This window comes from Amyelois transitella, chromosome 6 (genome assembly GCF_032362555.1).
Source record: "Amyelois transitella isolate CPQ chromosome 6, ilAmyTran1.1, whole genome shotgun sequence".
Taxonomy (NCBI): Eukaryota; Metazoa; Arthropoda; class Insecta; order Lepidoptera; family Pyralidae; genus Amyelois; species Amyelois transitella.
In genome coordinates this window covers 11448876-11464979 of record NC_083509.1, presented here as the reverse complement: position 1 = coordinate 11464979, position 16104 = coordinate 11448876, and the positions used below count along the sequence as shown (strand labels likewise).

Below are 16104 nucleotides of genomic sequence, written 5' to 3'. Positions count from 1 at the left end.
CATCGCCGCCATTCACACCTCTCCCAATATCGAAAGGAATTTCCCAATTTCGGGGGCCTTATCGTCCAACCCGATGACACCTATGAATCTTGCTCGCACTCGTCCCCTCGAAATCCATCGCAAGAATCAGTCACCAGCCTAACTGCATTCTTCAGCAGACAGCTAATTTGAACCCCCATTTTCGTGTAAGGCGGGCATCTATCAAGGCGTCTCGGCATTTCTTCCAATTTACCCAGTACTACTCTCTATCGGAAGATTCAATGAATGATAACGAGCCTAATAAATACGGAGTCGGCTCCCCAAATGGCCGTAATTAATTTAATGGATTTAGACAAAGAAATATGTACAATGAGATAGTGAGATTAATGTTGGAACTCCGTTGTTTTGACCATTAGCAGATGTCGGTATTGAGTTGCGCCGGTCGCCGCCGGCCGCGTCCCGTTCTGACACATTGTTTTTTTTCTCCATTTGCAGCGAACACTAATGAACGCGCGGCCAGGCCCTCTAACGAGCTGTAACGTTGCACTTCTCTCACTATCGCCACCGTAATCTAACGTCCCCCGCTCCGCCCTCCACTCCCCCCTCGTACCTACCGCCGCGGAACTACTCGCACCGTAAAACTACACGGCCAACTTCAGGAAACTCGTGAAAGATTTGAAATTCAAATAATCTAGAAACAAACGCAATACTCCAAGCAGCCGACAGCCAAACAATATTTTCAAGGCGTCACTGAAATACGCTTCCGCCGTTGGAGTTTCATGCCGCGATTTTAATTTCTAATGTGGCATCTAATGTATCTAGTGGAGCGTATGCAGATGTGTGTCTTTGTTTGTCTTTCCGCGGACGTTTCCTAGCCGAGCATTACCATAACGGGCCGTAAAAACCAGTGGAGCCCCGCTCTGTAGGGTAGCGTCCGCCGCCGGCTTTATATCTGAAATCAGCGCAACATAAATTAGCGGACAGGTCGCGTGACGGACCGACTTAGCAACATCGTCTCCTTATCGTGCGCCGGAAACCACCCAACTAACCGCTCCATACAGCACGCGGCTACAAAAACTCGACCTTAATTTTCCGAGCAAAAAAGCCTACATTCCCGGAGCAGTATGTCTGTAAACGGACTCCTGGAAGCCAAATCTCGGCTCTATTCTTATTGGCTGACGGTGTAAATCCGCGTTAGACTCCTGTGCAACGGTCCACAACAAATAAGGTAACATTGCCAGTATGTCAACATAAATAAAGCTGAGTGTCCTTTAACGAAGCAGACGTTGACGTCAGGACACTAATAAAGTCCGCGCAGGACAATGTGGACTGTAGTGCTTTACAGTTAAAATTGAGATTGGTCGGCTCCGTGCCGGGGGTAGTAAATGAAGGCTCGCATTTAGCGGTCGTGGTGGTAGTGATATGGGTGGACTTCCTTTGTCTAGTAATCTTATCAGCGTGGCAGGCGGCCTCGTGTCTTGACATGATACATTGCAGACAGTGCGCTATTTACATCGAGTCGCGGAACAAACGCATCGAACGAGATTCAAATTCGAAAGTTAATCAATCAATTTTAGAACGATCTGCGTATACGTTAAGCTGGCGATAAGGGTGGAATTCGGATCCGGCCAACCGTGAGAGGCCGATTAAAATGTACGGGTATCATTACGCGACCCATTTTACTTGTAACTGAGAGATAGCGGCCTTCCTTTCGGCAGCGAATTTAGTTAATGTCGATTTTTCCAGTAATGCCTTTCAAACGATCCGTTATTTTGATACATATAGCAAGTTCGAGAACATTAACTTAATAGGAAAGACCCGAAACTGTATAAAATCAGCACTTAAAATTGAAAACATAGCTTACCCAGTATCTAATATGGCTAATTTCAGAGTAGCAATTTAACAGCAAGTATTAGACAAAACTCACAACCATCTCATGAAGACTTAAAACATTTTAAGCATTTGCCAATAATTCTAGTCTCTCAGCCTTATCCTGTAGTTAAACCAATAAATCAATCACAACTTAGGAAAACATTTTAGTCGACTATGCTAGTTTTTAATAATGAAAGCGCTCAAGAATCTTGTTTGAATGAAGACTAATGAAGAGATGGGCTCGTTAGCTGTGCAGAATCGCAGAGACAGGTCCGCATCAGCTCGGCCCACAAAGGCACCCGATCCGCTCCCAATCGCAAACTTTGAATACACCTCTTTCGGACTATCGAAAAGTTCCCGATAATGGATTTGTTCGAGAACTCAATTGTTCCACGATGAATGGGTACTAATTAAAACGAAGTCACGACGACGCCGGACCAAGTTTCCGATTGTTTCCCAACTATAAATCGCGTGCTGCGCTCATATAAATATTGCAGAGCAGACCCGCGGCCGGCAAACTTCGGTGCTAAATTTAAAATCAAAATTTGGAAATCGGTCCGGTCTAGTTCGGTAAGTGTTTTGCGTCAACTATTCCAATATGTAGATGTAATTTACGGATAAGCGTAGCTGTTGTTCGATTCGAGTTCCAAATTCAAATCATGATTGAGGGTAGGTTCTAAATTGCTTCGGGAATGTTCCGCGTAACGAGTATAAGATTGTGAGCACGTGTCGTCTACCGCCTGAGATTGCCCAAATGTCTCCTTTAGTTATGATAGCCTGGCACTCGCCCGCCACTCATACATCAACGTCTTAAGTTATGAAACTACCTGAAACGGAATGGAATCCGTCCGAAACAATCGCCTGACAAAAATAAAGCAAAAAATAAAATGAACCAACATTTTGTTTTTACCTACTAGTTTTAAAGGCACTGTTTTCTTGTGTTCCCAGTGAGAAATCACGTTTGATCTGCCCGAGCTCTACCGTAAATGAGCCGAAACACACCCCCTTTATCTTCCAATAAGTAAGTGAGCTTTGGTTTCCTTGCGGGGAAAATGCAGACTCTAATCGGGAGTAGCGGATGCCAGATGGCCCGAAAAATATAAAAATAAACGGAGCGGAATATGGATAGTGGTCGCTGTCTGATTGTTATTCAGTTCCGTGCATACACGAGGCCGGTATGTATGGCGTAGTAGCAAAACAAGCGCCGGGAAGTCTGAGGTCAGCTCTAAAAACAGCTCCCGTTACGCAAACACGCTTCCAGAGGCAATTTTGGAAAGTAAAACGAAAAAAGTTTCTGGTACGCAGCGACAAATCCCAGGGCGGTGTTCAAAATCGCGTTCCCTTTTTAAAGTTGAGACGATTCGCATAACGAGTGTCGAATTCTCGGGCCCCGGGGCCCCCTCCGGCAGACGAAGTGTCCTCCGGAGGTGCCTCAGTAATTACCCACCATTACAGACAAAAGACACGGCTCGTCCGATTACCATAATTCCCAAGCCCGCGCCGGGATATAAATGGGCCACATTTTGTAGTAGCACGACGGCTGACGTGTGTATTAATGACTATACTTGTCCTCTTAAATTAGGTGAGGGAGCTGGTGATTTAGTTTTTCATTGGCGGTAGCGACGCGCCGGGACGGATCGCCTAGTCCGCCGGATCGACGCGCGCCATTTATCCCGCCGCTTAGGTTCGGGCGCCATCGACAAATTACCCTATTTACTCGATCTTTAAGCACTTTTACATACAAATAGGACGTCACGGGAACTGCACTGGTGGCTAAAAGCCTGTCAGCGATCGATACCAGCCGGAAATACAGAAATAAATTCATTAATCTGTAATTACTGTGAAGGGAAGTGTTTCAAAGGGCGCGACCGCAAGGGGGCCGGCGATATTATCGGGAACTTCGCAATTTTCTTTCTTTCAGACGAAACTGAGGGCGATCGCGGTAAAAAAAAACAAAACACAAAAACCCTTTTAAAATTAATTGAGTTTTCTTGCGGCTACATCGGCCGCTACAATAAATTAATTAACGCTCGAAGGAATCCTTAAAATTTGTCGAGGATCAAAAGTTGGCTCTCGCGGGGAGCGGGGCCGGCTGCACAGATAATACTTCGATTTTCCATTAGGTTATATTAGCGATGGGAGAGGCCTCTGCCGCGCCCCGCGGTTTGAGCAATGGCCCCCGTTCTAATATATTTCCTTAATAAGTAACTAGCGGGGCACGCGATCTTTGATCCATTTGCATGGCGATCCGCGCCGCTATTTGTTTACGACCAATTACCGTGAGCAATATTCGCCCCTAATTGAATTTCGAATTGTAAATTTTCGTGGATGGAATTATATTTTTTTAATTCTAATGCCCGACTAGGCTGAGCTGATCCTGTTAAAGCTTTTAACGTGAAACCGCCTTTTAAAAGCCGTCTAGGGATGGAGATTAGTTGTGGGTTGGGAACCTTTAATGGCTTCGCCTTTACGAAGGTCAGAGAAGGGCACGATCTGTTATGTATGAGCATTGTTGTTCGTACATTGCTCTTGAACTTGACAACATCGCCGAAGATATTTCATCTACGATTTTCACAATCACACCGAATATTCATTTCAAATCGCAGACACAAATTAATGTAAATCCAAAGGTGAACACATTTGGAATGATCTAAACCGCACGCAATTGTTTTGTGTTGTTATGTGTCCGTTTGTATTGTTTAACCTGCAAACTACCTCTATACTAAAAACAGTTACCACATCACCAAATAAAAATGATAATGACATCAATTTCGAACCGACAATTCAAAAAAAATATATTTACTTTACCCTTTTCTCGATCATCTCTCAAATTTTAAACGTATCTTTTCACTGTCCTGTCATTTAAATTTTTAAATGAAATACAAATTACGTGACACTTCCATATCGTCATTCTTTTATACAGCATCGAAGTTTTTCTCAACAAACAGACTTCATTCATTATACAGTCCTCTGCGTAATTTGTTTCGTCCTTATACTGATAAAATAAATTTTGCCTAACTTGGGAACTTTCAGCCGAGTCTCAAATAAACCGAAATTGAATTATGATGACCGAATATTTATCTTCGGAGGGACTTTTCATAAAGATGTAATAAGAATAATTTGGTTTATGGCATGAAACTAAATTTTCAGGTTTTTTTGAAGAAATGTAATGATATAGAGTTAAGTACTTACAGAGTAGGTACTATGACGTTTGCTTATTATTTTAATTAAAGTAATGTAAAATTAGTAAACACAATATTTATTTAAAGTAAATTTTGTCTAGCCCATAACTTTATTCCTAAAAGTCTTCATCTATTAAAATTATGCAAAAATGTGTTAAATACTCTTTTTTTTCCTTAACGCCTTTACAAATACTATTTACATAGATTATTTATTAGTGTAGTAGCCTTATTAAAATGCCAATTAAAACAAACTTACAGAACTTAACCTCAAAACTTCAGGCACACATGTTTACGTTATAAGATTAATTGCTATAACTACTTGCGCCGAAACTTCATTAGCGCTATTTGATGTCGATTACTCGGTAGGCGTCGGATGCTTAGTATCGATCGAGGAGGCAACTGATAGTTCATTAAGTATTAAAATAATGATGTTAGAAATCATATCCATGATAATCTGATAAAGTTCATTGACAGTAAAATTATTATTATGCTTGTCACTGTCAAGTCCTGAAAGGTCGTCTTTATAATGACCCCCTTGGCTTTGGTCCTTGTATTGTCACCTCTGTGGCGAGGAGTTCTGGAGTTTGCAAATTTACAAGTTTTTACAAGAAGCAACTCCCATCTGACTTCTTCTACGTTACAGAGGATCCTTACCAAAATTGGAGTATGGTTATCAGTCTTTAATGTATCACCACCAATAACCACCAATAAAAAAGAATAGGACCGACCACTCCGTCTCATTCCCATGGATGTCGTAAACGGCGACTAAGGGACGATGGTCAACGAGGGATAGACTTATAAACCTGGGATTCTTCTTTTAGACGATGGACTTGCAACCTGTCACTATTTGAATCTCAATTCTATCATAAAACCAAACAGCTGAACGTGGCCTGTCTTTTCAAGACTGTTAGCTCTGTCTAAGCAAGGGATAAAGACATGATTATATGTATGTATGTACAATCTTGAATCAATCAATATCGCATTAGTTTCTACTATTACCCACAACTTCTCTTCTTCATTAACCATTCTCAGTTGTAGAATTCCACTATTTGATTTATCATCAGCTTCTCCTCTTGTCCCCAGGTTGTCTTCTAGAAGGTTCGCGGCTCCCGCCCGATGTGCCACCCCGGAACCCGACCATGCCTCGTCTGAACGGACGCATCACTGGCAACCCAGCCGACCTGGGCGACTTCGAGCCCTCTTGCCTCGTCAGGACTCCTTCGGGGAATTTCTACGTGCCTTCAGGTTTGTCATCTGTAATTTGCAATGTGCAGAATTGAAATTCGACAGATTTATTACAAGTAAATTACAAATTTAGAAGAGAAAATGCCTCTACGAAAAATCTTCTTTTTCTTCAATTTCAACAAGCTTTTTCTCAGAGCTTCAATTTTCAAAGGTTCAAATCCTTTAATAGAATATATTGTTGAACATTTTTCAAATTAAATTTCAGCGAAATCCAACCAAATTATTATCCGTTTTGATTGTGGTTTGATACTCGTAGATGAGGATGTAACGCATTTAAACCGAATAACAGCTTTATTCGAAACTACGCTCTTTCGCAAATGTCCAAGTCTTTAGTAACTAGATCATAACTACTTATTTGACTACCAAATTTCATCAAAATCCCTAAAGCAGTTTTATCCTGATAAAACTCGTTGATAGATTGGGCTAGTCAGTCGCATTTTATTCCATTCCGAATAAATTCGTTAACTTGAATTTCAAATTAAGTAGCTTCTAGTATTTCACACAAACCTCTAAACTAGTAAATTCTCGCAGCCGTGTGTCACCCATCCGTGTAATTAACACAGTTAAACTCGTGTCTCATCCAGAACAATCAAACGAAGCGTGGCCGAGTGCTGGAGTATGATCTTAAGGGCGGTATACACAATGGCCAAGTATCATAATGTCATCTACAAACACGATTTTTTATATTAAAATTGTGATTGCGAACCTGTTTAAATTTGGAAATATAAAATTAATATAATAAAAATAAAAAAAATTAAGTCGTTTTCTGACATTATTATCAGTGAGAAAGCAGTGTTGCCAAACGCGATTTATATAAAAAACGGATTATCAAAATAGCACTTAGGTATAACTTCCAAATCACCAAGAAGCTAGTTGTATGTTTCAAAGTACCTAGTTGTTTAAATAATCGCTTTGTATTTTATAAGAAAAACAAACTCATTAAAACGATCAAAATAGTAAATGTTTTTGTTATAGCTATCTTACTCTTATTCATTACATCATACTTCCTATTTAAAAATGGCGACATCAAACATCGTATGGATGAAATAATGAATAGATGGGATTCAATAATGTTAAACCGGTTTACTTGTTACCAGCAACTGGCACAACGTGTATAACAGCCCTTACACGCATCCGATCATGCGACGAAACTGCCTAATACATAAACATTACATTTAACTTTGAAATGCGACCGTTACTGACCTGATCATCTGGCTATTTACAATTCTTACGACGCACACAATGTTTTGTATTGTTATGGTATTGAAATGTATGATGTTGTTTAAAACACGAGCATATGAACTTCATATCATCAATGTAGTGCATAGAAAAATGTACATAAAATTTGCTATTGTGATCTGGGAAATATAATTTGCCCCAATTGCCACAATTGCAAATTTTATGTAAAATAATTTCTTTTTCTACAAATCTATGACCTTCCGATGGCAGTTAAATATTAATGATACTCAATGTCTTAAAATCTAATAAAAAAATACCTTTCTTGCCATTAATTAAACAACAAAATTTCTCTTTTTCAGGGGACATACAAAAGAATCCGTCTATGGACTACAAATCCAATTCCTCGTGTAGCAGTCCTGGGAAACAGGACAAAAGCACCTTAGAGAGGATGGACAGAAGCGACAGGTCGCACCCGGCATTCGGGGCCCCTGTGCCGGTCCTCCCCGTCAGGAATAACCTCCGCGCCTCCCACTTCCCTCCCGCGGCCTCCCGGTTCCATTTCAGGAAAGGCCTCTCGTCTAGATGCTCTTGGAAATGTACAGCCATAGTGTTCATAATCCTCTTTGTTCTACTATTAGCCATTGCCTCTTATACGTCAGGTGAGTTCACTGTTTCATTTGATTTTAAAAATATATCGCTAACTTTTTGAACAACTAACGTGTTGTCAAAATCGCCACAACTAAAATATTTCTTCAACTAATACATTAAATTTAATTAAGTTAAGACTGAGTGTTAAAAACTTTAATATAATTAAGTACTATACTTAATTACTATACCATATAATTAATTACTATACCACCTATAATATAAACAAGTCAACTTGTGGCCTAATTTAACTGTTGTTAATTTGTTCACAGCCTCATATTTCGTCAACTGGTCATACCAGAATTCGAAAGCATGTAAAGTACTAGTTGGTGAATCAACTGAGTCGTTCGCAGCGTCCAAAGCTACGACGCTGGACTCAAGTAACAAGTCTCTCGCGAGACCGCACCAGAGCTCGCCTTCCACCGGCTCAGGTAAAGAGGAATCTCATTCACGCCCTCGTAGAAGTGTAGATGGGCATGCTTCTTCTATTTCTTCTTCCACGGATTCCTTCACTGCTGTAGATATGCATGAACTAATCACGCCTTCTGTGAGCACTGTTAGTTTAGTGCATGGTGTGGCAGCTGCGGCGACGGGGACAACTACACCACAAGAAGAAACGACGGTTAAAGCTTTTGGTTCTAACAGTGTATATAACCCAACTATCGGTGATGTTACTAATACTGGTGATTTAACAAAGGGCGATAGTACGCTTGAAATGATTTCGCCTAACAATTACGAATCATCACCTACAATAACTACAACAGTAACTGAAAGTGGTATGAGTAGCGCAACCAATCCTATAGCGGCTACTGCTACCACACCAATGAAGTCAACAATAACAGAACAAAGTTATGTGGAACAACCACCAGATATAACAAATTCTGACACAAAACAGGAACTGCCTTCGCTGGAAATTAAAAAAAATGAAATTGCGTATGACCCTGAGTCAATGCAAAGTGATTCATTTCTATCAATTCATTCTTATGGTTTACAAAAACTCAAATATTTAAGACTTATGGCTGAGCTTAAAGAAATTAATGCCGAATTACATATTCAAACAAATGATTCAACGGAGGCAATAAAAGATCTCGATAAATTTCGCTACGATGAAGAACAAATTGATATTAGTAAAACAGATACCACTACTGCTACTACTTTATCTTCGGAGTCATCTGAAGTTACAACCGCAGTTCCTCTTACAACAATTGTAACACCTTACACCTTTAACCCTGTACAAGATCCTCCACTTACCACTGTTAATTATTTAACAACACATGAGCACATTGATTCATCACCATCAACATCGAGTGTACCACCATCACCAGAATCGAGTGTTACCACTAACTCTAATATAAACAGCACATCAACATCAACAAATTTGCCAAAAAATGAAGATTCTACTGTAAATATTGTTTCGGAATCAACCACAAAAAACCCTGAACAGCCGTCTAATCCCAAACATGTTTTGATCAACTTAACAATATCTGCCGATGATGCTGAAAATTCTTCTTATAAACCATTTTATTCATTAACAGTGACAGTTCCAACTCTTGGTGATAGTAATGAAATTCCGACAGTTAAAATAACACCAATAGATACGGAACCAACAGCGCCGACTAAATTCAATAAACCAGTTGTAATAGAAAACACATCCAAGAATGACAAAACTCCAGATACGATACCAACCAACATGGGTGGAAATTGTGAATGTTCATGCCCTATATGTGATGTTTCTAATACAACAGATGACTTTTATTACGACTTTTTTGAAAAATCTACCACAAATAAAGCAAACAGCAAAGAATCCAGTACAATCGAAAGTAGCACAGGTAGTGACATGTCAACAGAATTTTATAGTACAACTGAAATAAGTTCAGAAACGTCCACTGAAGAGAATCCTTCAACAAGTGAGGGTACGGAATCGACTACTGACTTTACAACTGAATCACCCGGGTGTATGACGGAAGCGGTTAAATGTGTATGTCCCAAGGTAGAGCCTCCACCTATACTTATACTAGAAGGTGAGGTTATTGAATTTCAGTTTGACCAACAGTAATTTAAAACTAACGATCACATATTCACGTTCACCATCAAGAATTACACGAGGAAGTCAAATATATCTAACAAACTAACATGCACGATGATCTACAAACGGGTTATGGAATATAAAAAGTCGCTTTTCTACCTTTTTTTTATGCATGTGCTTTTTAAGTGTAACTAATAATGTAACATTTTTATGTACCGTAGTATTCTAGAAAAATAATGGCAGTAGTTAGAGCTAGAGTTAGATGGACATCATCATCACATTACGCATGAATTGCAAGTTTCAACTAAAATTTTACCTAATTAACGTAAACACTTGATTCAAAATACTAATATGAAATTTATATTGTAGGTGCGCGAACGTTCCCCGCACAGTCGTTCCCTCCGGATGGGACGACGTTCAAACAAATTACTTTAGGTGAAAAATTATCAAAAGAAATCCCTCCATATAGTTACTGGAACATGCAATTCTACCAATCAGAAGCTTCTTATGTGAAATTTGACTACATGATACCACGAGGAGCTTCGATAGGAGTGTATGCGAGGCGGAATGCATTGCCGACGCATACGCAATACCATTTCTTGGAAGTTCTCAGTGGATTCAAAGCAAGAACTACCAGGGCATCACATGTAAGTAAATTTTTTTACAATGCAGGCTGTACTTAAAAAGATGTAATTGTTAGCAAAATTACTGATTGACTTATCTAACTTACAGCCATCGGTCAAGAAAGAAGTAACACACTACATGGAGCAAGGTCACTGGTTTCTATCTCTCTACAATGACGATGGCGATCCTCAAGAAATCACGTTCATTGCAATGGTAGCTGAAGATATGACGCAGAATTGTCCAAATGGCTGCTCGGGGAAGGGCGAATGTTTGATGGGACACTGCCAATGTCAGCCTGGTTTTGGAGGAGACGATTGCAGTGAAAGTAAGTCTGAGGGTCAATTTCATGTTTATAAAAAATATGGCACAAACGGCCGTTTCAATCTTACAAAAGAAATACAGGTAATGCCGGCGGAATCACTTCAATTTTTTTTGTTTTTATTTCTAGGTGTTTGTCCAGTGCTGTGCAGTCAACGCGGAGAATATATAAATGGAGAATGCCAATGCAATCCTGGTTGGAAAGGGAAAGAATGCTCATTGAGACACGACGAATGCGAAGTGCCTGACTGCAACGGCCACGGTCATTGCGTCAATGGGAAATGTGCTTGTGTTCGAGGGTACAAAGGCAAATTTTGTGCAGACGTCGACTGCCCCCACCCGACGTGTTCCGGCCACGGTTTCTGCATCGAAGGCGCTTGCGTCTGCAAGAAGGGTTGGAAAGGACTCGACTGTGCTACTATGGACAAAGACGCACTCCAATGCCTGCCCGACTGTTCCGGTCACGGAACTTTCGATGTCGATACGCAGACTTGTACATGCCACGCGCGATGGTCTGGTGAAGACTGTTCAAAAGGTAAGTTATGAAGTTAATTCTTGAAATCTAGTTCCAAAGTTTTATGTATAAGAATGCTAATGAATTCGTGTAACATTTCAGAGGTTTGCGATTTAGACTGCGGCCCACATGGCAGGTGTGTGGGAGAGTCTTGCGTATGTGATCCGGGCTGGACGGGCGAATATTGTACGTCGAAACTCTGCGACGCCCGCTGCAGTGACCACGGACAATGCAAGAACGGCACATGTCTCTGTGTTTCCGGGTGGAACGGGAGACATTGTACTCTGGAAGGATGTCCTCGGGGATGTGCCGGTCATGGTCAGTGTAGAGTTGCAAACGATGGCCATTGGGAGTGCAAGTGCTTTGACGGATGGGATGGACCTGACTGCACAACGTTGAAGGAACAAATCTGTGACGACTCTAAGGATAATGATAAAGGTAATTATTAAATTCATTTAGAAAGATCTGTTATAAGCCTTGATGAATTTTTTCACAGTCAAACAATATTTTATTCACCTCCAAGATCCAAATTGAAAAATAAATTCAAACCCTAATCAACAATGAACGTTGAACGAATGATTGTATTTGTATGATAAGTTTATTTACTAACTTCCATTTATATAGATGGTCTGATCGACTGTGAGGATCCTGAATGCTGTCAAAGTGCCGCCTGCAAAGGTAGCCAACTTTGCGTCTCCTCGCCGAAACCCACCGACATATTGCTCCGGAAGCAGCCTCCAGCGATCACAGCATCATTCTTCGAGAGGATGAAGTTCCTCATCGACGAGGGAAGTCTGCAGAACTACGCGAAACAGGAGACCTTCAACGAAAGGTGAGGCTCGATGTTAAATGTTAACTGTTGAGAAAATATAACTTGTTGATGACGTGAAGCCAATTCATATGACGTCTAATAGAAAATAGAAACGACCAAATCAATGGAACTATTAAAAGTAATTACGATTATACTTTCTTTATTTATATAACGTTTTAGCTCAAGAATTGGCTTCGTGTAAATAGTTAAGGTTTAGTTGACATAAGATCTAATATTGATAATACGTCAACTGGCTCTTAACATTGTCATTGACTAACAACTATTAATGGAACAATAACATTATCTGTTATATTAAGATACGCAATGTTGTGCCCCAGTCATTCCCAATGTTTTATTTACATTAAGAGAGTGTTCCACATTGCTTTCCTTTCTTTTCTCTACACTTACATATATATGGAAAAATTCTTTATATTTATTTTCGATTCCAGTCAGAGTTTCTGAACTGGCACTTGCATGATTTTTAATTTATATATTGAAACACTAACCTGCTAACTCGCTGTTAACATCGGTTACTTCTAGATTAATAAAAACAATGGTACTTACTCATTCTTTATTATTTTCTCGTCTTCCTTATGCTGCGCAGTATGTTTTGGAATCACTTCAACACGAGGTAAGATATAGTAATATAGGATTGTGTGTTAAGCTTAGACTTACCCAATATACTTTCAGTTTCTTTAATATATATACTTATTGGCAATACATTATAATATATTAGTATTGTGTTGTGTGCATGTATATAATCTATGTTGTTTGAAGTTTTAATAGTTTTCCTATCATTGTGTCCTGTGATTTGTGATACGCTTTTTATTTTATATTTAATGTTCATATATAATTCAACGACATATTGTTGGTAGACTTGACTCATACAGTAGCACAAACGAATAGTTGTAAGGATCAGTATTTTAAAAAGTAGTGACTTAGAAGTAGACTTCCATAGAAGAAAAAATCACTTGACAATTTACGAAAATTGCAAATTTATCTTACCATTCTTTCACTATTACTTTTACCATCAAACACACTCAAGTTTTGTTAATATAACTACCGTCCTACATTTAATCACATTCAGCTTATAGATATGAAACATACAGATTTTTAAACCCTGCTAGTTTTTCACAATCCATAATAAATTAACATTGGCCACTCACGAAATCCTTCGTTTTCATCAATGCAGCTGCTATAACTTACCTTTGCCACTTTCCAGCCGTTCAGCCGTGATTCGGGGGCGAGTGGTCACATCTCTGGGGTCTGGTTTGGTGGGAGTCAGGGTGTCCACGTCGACTCCTCTAGAGGGCTTCACCTTGACAAGAGAAGACGGTTGGTTCGACCTCCTTGTCAACGGAGGCGGAGCCGTGACTTTGCACTTCGGAAGGGCGCCGTTCAAACGCTCCTCGCAAGTCGTATATGTGCCTTGGAATGAGGTTAGTAAAGCAATTTTATTTTGTAAAGTATAACCAATCAAAAAAATCCAATATAGCAGATTAAGTACATAAATTCTACTTTCAAAAATAACTATAATATAAAAATAACTATAATATGTATAAACTGTCAACCAAAAAAAATTGCCATAAATAATTTAAATAATCACATAAATAATAACAAAAATTGCCTGTGAAAGTCTCATATTCGTAACTACTACGTACGTAAATGGTTTACGTCAAACATTACCGTCACCCGCTTGATTTAGTCGTTATTAACTGAAACGAGTTCGTACGAAGCAATTTTAATTTTTACACTTTTTTTGCGCGGGACATGCGAAACAACGATTAAAGGGGCATTAATTTTTTCTAATAAATCTCAATTTTATTCACACTCAACATAAGTGTTTTGGGTGCAATTTTGTAAACTTAAGATTGCTGCCATCACGGATTTAAAAGGTGTTGCATGCATTATGCTCGTGATTCCCGCATTCTAAATAAGATCGATGGACGGTTGTGTAAAGAGAAAACAGATATTATCACATTAATTATCTATTTATACCTAACGAGGTAAAAGTTTTATAAAGACTGGAGGCCACGGCCACGTTCAACTGGAGGGCCTAATAATAGAATTGAGATGCGGATAGCGACAGGTTGCTAGCCTATCGCTTAAAAAGAATCCTAACTTTGGCTTCCCTTTGATCGACTTAGGGCGCCGAGCGCGGGAAGAGAGGCAGATGGCATTGCACACTACGTATTTTTTTCACTAGCTGTGCCCGCGACTTCGTCCGCGTGGAATAGTTATTTTGGGCATTATTGAAGCCCTCAAGGATGAATTTTCCATTATTTCTATGCTCCTAATAGTTGCAGCGTGATGTAATATAGCCTAAAGCCTTCCTCGATAAATGGTCTATTCAACACAAAAAGAATTTATGAATTCGAACTAGTAGTTCCTGAGATTAGCGCGTTCAAACAAACAAACAAACAAACTCTTCAGCTTTATAAGATATAATATGATATAGTATATATAATAAGATAAGTATAGATTCTACTCGTAATAGCGAAAAAGCTTATTTTTCATCAAAAACTTACCAAAATAGCCAAAAATTAAAAAAAAAAATATATACGACAAATCAAAAACTCTTCCCCAGGTTGTGATAATAGACGAAGTAGTGATGACGACGTCAGACGAGAAAGGCGGCATGGGGGGCCCGCAAGCCTGCTTGGCCCACGACTACGACGCCATGAAGCCGGTGGTGCTGGCCACGTGGAAGCACGGCTTCCAGGGCGCCTGTCCTGATAAGAGCGCCATTCTTGCTGAGTCACAGGTATCTTTTAAATTAAGAATTCCAGTCAGTCCGTTCGTGGTGCCGTGTGGTTCCCGGCACCAATACAAAAAAGGATAGGACCACTCCATCTCTTTCCCATGGATGTCGTAAAAGCCGACTAAGGGGTAGGCTTATAAACTTGGGATTCTTCTTTTAGGCGATGGGCTAGCAACCTGTCACTATTTGAATCTCAATCCTATCTTAAAGCCAAATAGCTGAACGTGGCCTATCAGTCTTTACAAGACTGTAGGCTCTGTCTACCCCGCAAGGGATATAGACGTGATTATATGTATGTATGTAATCAGTCCGTTCAAAAATATCCATAAATGCCAGGAACCATGTCTCTTTAAAAAAAAGAGGGTAAGTTAGTAGGTTATAACTGTTTTAACCAGACTTACTTAGTTCGTCCGTTTACTTAGTGAAGTCATGCTGAAGCAACTGTTTGTTCTTTCCAGGTGGTACAAGAAAGCCTGCAAATCCCCGGCACTGGCCTGAACCTGGTCTACCACAGCTCCCGAGCGGCCGGCTATCTCTCCACCATACAACTCCAACTGACGCCAGAGAAAGTCCCACCGACCTTAGCCCTCATCCATTTACGAATCACCATCGAAGGAATACTCTTCGAGAAGACTTTCGAAGCTGATCCCGTGATAAAGTTTACGTATCCGTGGAACAGATTGAATGTTTATAGGCAGAGGGTGTATGGAGTTACGACGGCGCTGGTCAAAGTGGGTTATCAATACACAGATTGTAAAGATATCATTTGGAATGTTCAGACGACGAAACTCAGCGGTCATGATATGAGCATATCTGATGTTGGCGGATGGAACTTGGATATTCATCACCGTTATAATTTCCATGAAGGTATGAATGTTATATGGTATTGATTTACAGTAACCAACAATACTGTAAATCAATGTATTTAGCTCATTTGATAAGGTACTG

The 16104-nt window shown here is 39.8% G+C and overlaps 1 protein-coding gene across 3 annotated transcripts in view; it reads left to right on the top strand.

The window, feature by feature from the left end:
- The window catches only part of LOC106132174 (teneurin-m), a 259313-nt gene that overhangs the window by 234581 nt on the left and 8628 nt on the right, over positions 1 to 16104 (top strand). The window contains exons 5-16 of one of the 3 annotated variants that reach the window (XM_060944623.1): positions 6117 to 6278; positions 7817 to 8116; positions 8375 to 8533; positions 9638 to 10123; positions 10498 to 10775; positions 10861 to 11077; positions 11201 to 11605; positions 11687 to 12022; positions 12209 to 12416; positions 13618 to 13834; positions 14983 to 15159; positions 15615 to 16023. In XM_060944623.1, coding sequence (XP_060800606.1) covers positions 6117 to 6278; positions 7817 to 8116; positions 8375 to 8533; positions 9638 to 10123; positions 10498 to 10775; positions 10861 to 11077; positions 11201 to 11605; positions 11687 to 12022; positions 12209 to 12416; positions 13618 to 13834; positions 14983 to 15159; positions 15615 to 16023 — 3354 coding nt within the window. Of the gene's footprint in view, positions 1 to 6116; positions 6279 to 7816; positions 8117 to 8374; positions 10124 to 10497; positions 10776 to 10860; positions 11078 to 11200; positions 11606 to 11686; positions 12023 to 12208; positions 12417 to 13617; positions 13835 to 14982; positions 15160 to 15614; positions 16024 to 16104 lie in introns of all 3 variants that reach the window. The other 2 variants (XM_060944624.1, XM_060944622.1) reach the window with 2 other exon arrangements.